This window comes from Lonchura striata, chromosome Z (assembly GCF_046129695.1).
Source record: "Lonchura striata isolate bLonStr1 chromosome Z, bLonStr1.mat, whole genome shotgun sequence".
NCBI classification, from domain to species: Eukaryota; Metazoa; Chordata; class Aves; order Passeriformes; family Estrildidae; genus Lonchura; species Lonchura striata.
The window spans coordinates 76,177,867-76,187,213 of record NC_134642.1 but is presented as its reverse complement, the minus strand read 5'-3'; the positions used below and the strand labels follow the sequence as shown (position 1 = coordinate 76,187,213).

At 51.8% G+C, this 9,347-nt stretch overlaps 1 protein-coding gene across 1 annotated transcript in view; it reads right to left on the bottom strand.

The window, feature by feature from the left end:
- Positions 1–5,451: 5,451 nt before the first annotated feature.
- LOC144248357 (3'-5' RNA helicase YTHDC2-like) overlaps positions 5,452–9,347 on the bottom strand; it is a 71,438-nt gene continuing 67,542 nt past the window's right edge. Inside the window, exons 50-51 of the mRNA XM_077790442.1 lie at positions 6,904–7,041; positions 5,452–5,544 (exon numbers count right to left, since the gene is read on the bottom strand). Of these exons, the coding sequence (XP_077646568.1) occupies positions 5,452–5,544; positions 6,904–7,041 (231 nt within the window). The remainder of the gene's footprint in view (positions 5,545–6,903; positions 7,042–9,347) is intronic.

Genomic DNA, 9,347 nt, shown 5'->3' with positions numbered 1-9,347 from the left:
TGAGAGCAGCCCTGTGGAGAAGTACTGGGAGATCCTTGAGAAGGAAACACTGGATGTGAGCTGGCACTGTGTGCTTGCAGCTCTGAAACCCCTCTGTAGCCATGTTTAAAGAGGGATGTCTGCCGCGGCATCAGTCCAGCTTGGTTGACCCTGTGGGCTGTGCTAGCCACCTTCCCGGTCCTCGGAAGGTAGGGACGGCGGCTTGTGGGTCTGGATGCCCCAGCCCCAGAGAAACGTTGGCAGCCAGGAGTAGGTGGAATCTGAGATTTGGTTGGTGAAGAGAGATTGTTCGGGGGAGAAGCCAAATTGGTTGTTAGACAAAGAAGTTGGGGCAGAGAGGGATGTTAAGGAAGGAGTCGGGATAGGGGCCGGGGAAGTCTGGGCCGGATTGTGGTCTTGTATATAAACGTTAGGAGGGGGTAGTAGTAGAATTACTGCTGCAGGAGCTGGTAGGGGATTGGGGTTCAGGGTTGGGTAAATTGGAGGAGGAGGAGGTGGCAAATAGTCAAGGGGATCCCAGGTCTTAGTAGTGGTTTTCTCCCCCTCATTTTCCTCCTTATCCTCTTCTTTCTTTTTTAATTTATGGATCTTCACATTCCCTTTACTCATATCTTTCAACCAACAAGCAGCATATTCTATTTGCTCAATGTCAGGAGTCTCTTGTGTCTTTAAATAATGATGTAGTTGGGAACAAATCCATGGGTCATTAGTCCCGTACCATGGCCACCTCCCCTGTAATTTTAACTTTGGCCAAATCTCGGTGCAAAAATAAATCATTTTTACTTGGTCTAGGGATTTGGTGGCTTCCTGAGACTCCCAATCGCTTAGCAACTGTCCTAGTGGACTTTCTATGGGAATACTTTTGATTTTCTTTTTCCCTACCAGGGGGCTTCCTCTTTTACTCACACACTGTCCCATTTTTAAATAAACAACTCAAATCCCCTCAAAGGTGCCCCTACCCGAATGGAAATCTACAGACGGGCAACACAAATCTACAACCAACCAAACACTTTCTGAACTAAAACTATTTAACTTCAACGTAAGCCTTTTCCCCCCTCAGTGCAACTTAATCCCTCACAGACCTCTTTCACACTTTACTTTCGCTCCAGGGAATAACGTTAAAAGACAGGATTCACACACACTCTCTCCACCCGGGTAGATTTCCACACTCACACCTTCAGTATCGACTTCCTAGGTGTCCCCTCAGGACATTCCGATACCGGGGCCTATCCTAATGATCCGACCCCCGACCGTACCCCTAACCGTACCCCCGTGCCTCGCCTCTACCCTAGAGTCTCCTGAGCACACTTTTCGGCACCAGCCAGGGTACACAGTATTAGAAGCCTCTCCCCGGGCACCAGGACCTCCCCTGGTCTAGCCTCCTGCGAGGCCGGACACCTTTAGTCCGCTCCCCGGGCTAGACCGCCCTGTTCTAATACTGTTCCTTCCTAAATTTTTTGAACGGAGGTAGGAAGGGACCAGGAGACTCCGTGGGGTTACCCGGGGGGTATCCCTTCCCAAAAAAAACTGGGATCAACCCAAGCGGGGCCCGACCCCTTTGCCGTCCACCGGTCCGGCTTGGCTACCCCTCCCCAGCAGAATAACCTAGGCGAAAGGGATGTGTGGGGAATGTGTGGTGCCTGGCCTTGCCCTTCCGACTCCCCACCCCGGTGCTCTCGGCCGGGGGTTTACGGTCCCCTCCCTGGGACTGCGGCAGCGCACCACCTACGGCATGTCTGGCCCGGCCCTGGGAAGCGAGGACCCAAACCTACCCAGACCGCAACGGTCTTATCAAGGGAGACCTAGCCCTGCTGCGTGCCACTCACACTGGCTATCCCCTGCACGTGCGGGGGGGCCCTTATTATCCCCAGGAGACACCTCTTTCTCACCAACTTCTTTCACTTCCCCCCGTTCCTGGCCGGCCCCTCGCGGCAATCCGGAATGGTGGTACTAAGGTTCCAGTCGCTTCGAGGGTCCGAGCTGCCGGCCCTCGTCTCACACACCACTCGCACGCCTCCTTCGCCCGCCACCGGGGTTACTCACCCTCCGGCACTCCTTGTCGTCACCATGCCCAGGCTGGTCCTCTCTCGGTCCGGATAGCCAGCTGTCCCAGAGGCCCAGGGTGGGCGGCCGTCCCAGTCCTGGTGTCCTCTTCGGGTGTGGCTATCCCGGACGAGCCCCCAGCTGTTAAGAACAGGCAAGGAGACCAGCTCCTTTTTAATGCCTTTATTCAAGTGACCAGCTCTGGGTGGGGGCCCAAGGGGTCGCGCACACCGCCGCCGCTCCCTTTGGTGATGCAGAGGAGGAGGTAGTCAGTTTTGGTGTGCAGCAGAACTGGGGCTTCCGTCCTCACGGGCGTGCCTGGGAAGACGCTTTTGGGCTCGTTGACTAGGGTTTTTGTTCTTGGTTGGCTCTACTTAGGTTATGGCGACGCTTTGGAGATGATTTGTAGCACTGGTAAGGTGGAGGGACTCCTTCCCGATGGCCAGAGTCAGTTTGTTGTTCAGGTTTTAGGTTGGCTTGCTGTCTTTAGGGGTTTTTCCGAGTTTCTGGTTACTGTCCTTAATTTGCATATCCCCAGAAGTACTCTGGTCACCATTCTGGGGAGCAGCAGAGGCAATACCCGGCGGTCGCACCATGGATGACAGGTACAGCAAAGGGGCACAATATAGGGAGATATGAGGGAGACATCAATGGGGATTTAACAGATAATAACAGTCTTAATTAACACATTTAACCTTAAATTCCTTAACTTCCTTTAACTAATGAACTTGTTCATAACACTTTTCATTGCTTTATAGAATTTTCTTTGATACAATCGGACTTCCTTTCTTTAAAAAGATAAGAAAAAAAGAAATATCTGGGATTTAGCTGTGTGTCTGGATATGAAGCCACATGAGGTTTTTGAAGGGCCCCACACAAGTTTTTCAAGTTTTCTCTAAGCCTCCAGGTTCCCCAGCCCCAGGAGCACCCGTGGCCGGTTTTGTTGGTTTTGCATGGGTCAATTTTTGGAGAGGAGGAAAGAAGCCAGCCGGGAAAGTGAGGCACTCCTGTGAGGAGCTGCCATAAGCTCTCCCTGTGCCAGGCAAAAGCAATCCCTGAGTGGCTCTGAGAGCAGGCGCACTGCTAAGCCAATTAGAAAAGCTGGTGCCGCCTGCAGCACAACATTTTGAAGAGAGGAAAAAGAGAGGGAAAGAAGCCGGCTTTGTGTGTGCCCCCAAGGGGTGCTGCGGGGCAGCGGGGCCCCTTCCCGGCGGGCTCGGGGCTCTTTCCCAGCAGGGCCGCCGGGCCGTGCTGCCGGGGCTCATCCCAGTGCCGCCGGCAGCTGCGGCCGAGGCCAGGAGCGGCCCCGGGGCCAGGAGCGGGAACGCTCCCGCTGCCTGTGCCGGGAGCAGCCCCGGGACGGCGCCAGGGGAGGCCAGCACGGCCCGAACTGAGCGCGGCAGGGCCAGAAGGGCCCACGCAGCCACCGCCACCTCGGCACGGCCAGCGAGAGACTTTGCCTGCCCGGCCAGCGGCAGCTGCCGCCGCAAAGCAAAGCACAGAACCTGCTCAGGGGAGCGCTCTCTTCACTGGCAGGGCCGGGAGAGCCATTTGCAGGCATTAATCACTGCACGGGGGAATAGAGGGCGCAACACCGCCTGCTACAGCTAAAGGAATGCAGGATTTGTTAGGATTAAACTTTTCCTCGACACATCCCTTTCCTGGGAATTGCTCACAAGCATTTCGTCAATGCAACTGGCAAATGCTTTTGCTGACTGAAGCCACACTGCGTCTTTCCTTCAGAAATGAATAAAGGAAAAACAAGTTGCCTGCTGAAACCCTTCTGCTCCCTTCCAAATCAGATCACTAGTCAAGCACAAGGCTCAGGCTCATCCCCGATTCCCTCTGAGAGATAGGAGGTAATATTTTGCTGCAGCCAAAAGGTCATTAGAAAAAAAGAATGAAAGTTGTTGGTGCTAGGTCTTGTTAATTATGGTTTGAATTTCTTCAAGTTAATTTTTTTTTGTGTTTCTGTGAGCTGGAAAAGGTGGGGGGGGGGGGTGGGGGGATGGGTTGAACACCAGAGCAAAAGGAAGTATATCCACCTCAGTTGAACCCTTACTAAGAAGAATGTTCTCCTTTGCTTTAATGACTTTGTCTCCATTTAATTGTACCTAAGAGTTTATCTCTAGTACCTCTCTCCCAGCAGCTCCCAGCTGCGGCGTGGCACAGCGCTTGCTGTGTGCCAGGGAGCACAAAGCAGGCTGGCCTGCCGGCCCTGAATATTTCTGCAGAGCACTCTGCAGCTCCCAGCTTTGCTGTGGCTCAGTGCAGAGCTGCAGGATTGCAGGCGCTGCCTCCCAGAGCTGTGTGAGGCACTGGCTCCTGCAGCCGTGAGCTGACAAGCTGTCCCTGCCTCCCGCTGGCCTCGGCTCCCCTGGCACAAGTGCCGTGCCCGAAGGACGCTGCCCTGTGCTCCAGCCTGCCGAGCAGCCCGGCTCCCTGCCCCGGTGCCCAGGGTGCTGCACACACTGCTGACCTTTGCCAGGAGTCGCAGGGCAGCGGCACAAGAGTGGGAATGCTGAGCCAGGCCAGCGGGCCTCGGCTGCCCTTGGCCTTTCTCTCCTCGGGCAGACTCCAGAGGGCCAATGCCTCCGGGCTGGGCTGTGCCCAGCAGGGCTCCGCTTGCCCTCGGGAGCAGCCGGCTGCGCTTGGGCTCTGAGAGCGGAGGATGCGCCCGCTGCCAGCAAGAGGCACGCAGGGCCGGGCTGTGCCTCCTGCAGCTACCAGGGCCTCCTTGCAGCCTGGCCCTGCCGAGGCTCAGGCTGCTCCGGGCTCTGCCAGGGCTCTGCTGCGGCTCCATGCCGGGCAGGGCCGGGCCCGCTCTCAGCTCACACTCGCTGACAGCTCTGCACCGCAGGAGACCTTTCAGAGCACCTCTCTGATCTTTCTGCTTTCTCCGCTGAGCGAGGCTCTCCTCCAGCCAAAGACTTTGCCCTTCGTGATACAAATCCAAGTGGCAGGCACCCAAATGCTCTCGAGTCACAGCTGAAGGCCTGCATCTGCACAGGATGTTTTGGCTGCACAACTCACCCTTTGCTTTTTCCTGAAAATGCCATTGCCCTTTCTGTCTCAACTGGAAGTGCCACAGATGTGCCAAACAGGGCCCACGGGCCGTATGCCAAAGGCAGTGTGGTCTGGAGAGGATGAATGAAGAAGAGCCTTCTCCACTTACAAACCATACCAAAGGAGCCATAAGCATGTCTTAGCACCAATAAAAGACAACTGGCAATTCAGAAGGAAATCTTTTGTGAAGGGGTCAGAAGGAAGAGAACCTTCCAAATGATTTGATGTTTTGAAAACTTTAATTATAATCCTATCTATAAACCTATACTACAAAACTACTTAACAATCCTACTCTAGAGTCCTACTCTGCAATCCTACTCTAACTTGGTAATATCTTGATTGTTAGATTCTTGTCTTCTTTGTCTTCTTCTTCTTCACTGAGCTGATGAGTGGTGCCAGGGTGGATGCTGGCTTGGCTGCTGTTACAAATGGATGCTAATCCACAGGAAAAAAACAACAAAGAACAGTGAACCATGAGTTTCCAAGCTCAGTACATCACAGACTCAATCAGGATTCCTCTAACTCCTAGAAAGACCCAGAAAGTAAACCAACGGGACCATCTGCTCCCTAGTCGTCATGTGCAGGACCTTGCCATCACAGGCAAACCTGGCCCAGAATCTCACTCATCCATTTATTCTGGTTTCTCCATCTTGCCGGGATTTTTGCCCTGCCAGTGCCCTAGAAATGGTGCTTTCTGTCCCCGGGGTTTCTTCCTTTCAAGAAGCTCCAATGACTCCCATAGGTCCCTGTCTTGGAAAGACAGGCACCGTGCTGATTTCCACAGGCACACAGAGCAGTGTCTGCCTTTCTATGCCCTGCCCCTCCTGTGCTGGATGGCACCTTCCTTCCCAGCAGGGCCAGCCGAGCGGTGCTGGGTCCTGCAGTTCCCTCTCTGCCACACAACCTGGCAGTCAGCCTGGGCCAGTTCCCCTCTGCCTGAGTGTGCCAGGCAGCAGATGGGGCTGGGACAAGTCCCTCTCAGCTGTCCCTGTTTGTGTGCCAGAAACCTCTAAGGATGGGGTGGGGGGCACAAACCAGGGACCCTCAGAGGCTCACAGTGAGTCCCTCACAGCCCCTCCTGCCCACAGCCAAATCTCTGCAGAGTGCTCTGCCAGGACTGGCAGCCTTGGGTTCCTCCACCACCATTTCATGTCTCTCTAGCCTGCATTACTGTACTTCAGTTCTTTTGCCATTAGATAAAACTGAACACCCCACCAAATCAGGGCAAGAGAAACAGCCAGAAAACAGGGCACCTGTCCTCTCAGGAAATGCTCAGAGAGGTGGAGTTATTCAGTTTTGTGAAGAACAGGCCCCAGGGAGACTTTATTGCTGATTTCCAAGATTTCAGAGTAGCTTTGAAGAAAGTGGGGAACACCTTTTTTAACAGGGCCAGTTACAAGAGAGTGTGGGCGAATAGTCTTAAACACATGGGGATCTAATCAGAGTAGGTCTAAGGAAGAACTTGTTTACTTGGAACATGGTGTCTCCCTGGCACAGGTTGTCCCAAGAGCTTGTAGGTGCCTCCATCCCTGGAATCATTCCACTTCAGGTGGGACAGGGCTCTGAGCAACCTGATCTCTTTACAGATATCCCTGCTCATTTCAGGACAGTTGGACCAGAGGACTTTACAGAGCCCTGCCAGCCCAGCCCAGTCTAGCACTCCTCAGCATTTTCATTTGAAGAGCACCAAGAGTGGAGGTGAGGAGGAAGGGGGCTCATCTGATGCCTTGGACCTCAGTGGAGGAGGAGCCCATCCCTCGGACACTATTTCACCTCAGCCCCTTGGCATTTTACCTGCAGGAGCCTCTTGGCAGGCCAGCGCTGCTGTTGGTCTGTCTGCAGGCAGCAGCTCAGGAAGTCACACAGGTGAGGTGAGGATCGGTTGGGCTGCCGCAGCTGTGGTCTCTCTCCTCTGGCTATCAGGAGTTCAGCCTGCAGGAAAAGGAAACACGAGGCTCCACCTGCTTCTTTCCCATCTGTAACTGCTCTCCCTGAGCCCAGTGTTTAAGCTCCACTCTGCAGAGCAGGTTCTGGTAAGATGCAGATGGTAAAGGAAAGATGACTTTCCTTTACCAACAAAAAGCCACGGCTTTTCCAACATCCTGCTGATCGTGCCTTGGCAGTCAATTTCATTGACTGACCCAGTTAGTGGGAGCTACATCAGCAAAGCATGTTTCCTTCTTGCAGGATTCACACCACCCTGACAGGCTTTCCGGAATATGGGCTCTGCTACACTAACTAACTCTACTATTTCCAAGGATTAGTACAGGAAAGGCATCTCTGCAGTGCTTGTTGGTCCCTTAAGCACAGTGGTCATAAACCAAAACTCACTGAGCTTCTTGTCCTCTTCTAGAAAACAGTGGTACATGGGAGGCAAGAAAAGAAATCCACCAGGTATTCCTCAAAGTAAGGAAACAAACATTTGGAATCTCATATTCAACACAGACCCTTTAAGATGCCTGCACACATGTATTGGGATGAAAATGCTTGCTTGGGCACACAGGAGCCACCTGCAGCTCTGTCTCTCAGCTGCAAGTTTCAGCCTCTTTATGTGGCAAAAGGAAACCTTTTCAAGGTCAAATCTGAAGAAGAAGTCAATGCATTAATGGCGCCCCCATCGCAAACAGTGTAGGTAAGAAGTGGGAGGTTTTGACAGGCTCTCCATGACACCAGGCTGCAGCCTGGTCTCCATAAAAATGCCCATCACAATAGTAACAGCTCTGTGCTGGTGGCACTGAAATAGATGGTGACCAAAAAGACTTTGTTATTATCCTCTTCAACTCAGAGGAAAATTTCCAAGCCTAAAACAGCAAGCATAGTCCCCTGGAGTATAAATAATTATGGCAGCTTTCTTTCTTTTTCCTGCACGCCCAGAGGTCACAAAGGGGGTTTTATCCTGTCTCTCTGCAACTGAGCTCAGCCACTGGACATGGTGGGGAGCTGGAGTCCTCATTGTCCTCAGAACTGTGCAAGCCAGGGATGTCCCTGCTCCTGTGGTAAAGGAACACAGCACCGGCATCAACCGCCCACGTTGGGTCCCAGCCCCAGGCACCGGGCTGCAAGCTCATCAACTTGTTAAAGTACCCAGAAACAGCCAAGGGTTTAGTGTTACTGCAGTTGGAGAAAAACACATCCTCAACTTATCCAGGCCACCCTCACACATGACTGAACAATGTACAGATGATTTGAAAGCCTGGAAGTTCTGAAGACCCACAGGTCTTGGAAAAGATGCTACAGTATGGAGGAAACTTGATGTGCTGTGGTTGAAAAAAGAAAAAGAAACCAAAACTATTGGGGAAGATGAAACGGGAAAACCTTACAAATATGTATGCCTGGAAAAAGATTTTGAGAATATGGAAACTGTAAGCAAGATTGAAATGAAAGTAAGCTTTGAGATAGTTACTAGCCTTAGTTAATGAACAACTGGAAAACAATGGTATGGCCAGCTGAAGGTAATCCCCTTTTGATTAAACTATACCCTCTGCTGGCAGACAGGTCCAAGGGTCAGAGCAGACCCTACTAGCTTGACAGAAAGGGTCCAAAGAGTAGTTTTTATCGTTTAAAATGTAACACAGTATGGTAATGTAATGATTCTTATAGGCTGTAGGTAAATGCTCTAGTGTTTGTATCTTGTACTAGATTGGTTAGTGAAAATTTGAATATTCAGCCCAGAAGAAGATTTATTGTATTGTAACAGGAACTTCCTCACTCTTTCAGGTCTCTCTTTTGGGCTCCTCTTTCGGGACTGCTCTGAGCTGTGGCTGGCAGCTCCAAGCAGGGCCCTGCACCCACGCCCTTTGCAATAAACTGAAAGTTCCAAGACCTGGCTTCAAAGATCTCTCATCTCCCTCCATCCCGACCATCCTACCCACTGTCACTCCTACACAAAACTACTTGGGCATTACTTTGGTGGTTGTTTCTTTTTTCTTTTTCTTTTTCATTTTTTTTCTTCTCCGATAAAATTGAATCTGGGAAGGTCTGACCTCAGTTTCTCAGGATATTTATCACATGTCTAACCTCTCCACTGAAAAATTCTTGCCCTTCAGAGACTGTGGGAACTCAAAATGTCTCTCAGACATTTTTAGAGGTTCCAGGCCCTGGTCAGAAGCATTCTAGACCCTGGCAGACAGCTGAAAAACAGCTGTGATTTTGAGTTTGAGCCATGGAATGAATTACCAGCTTTGGAGGTGGAACAAGCAGTCACAAAAGGTTAGATAGTATAGTAAAAGTAGTTACAA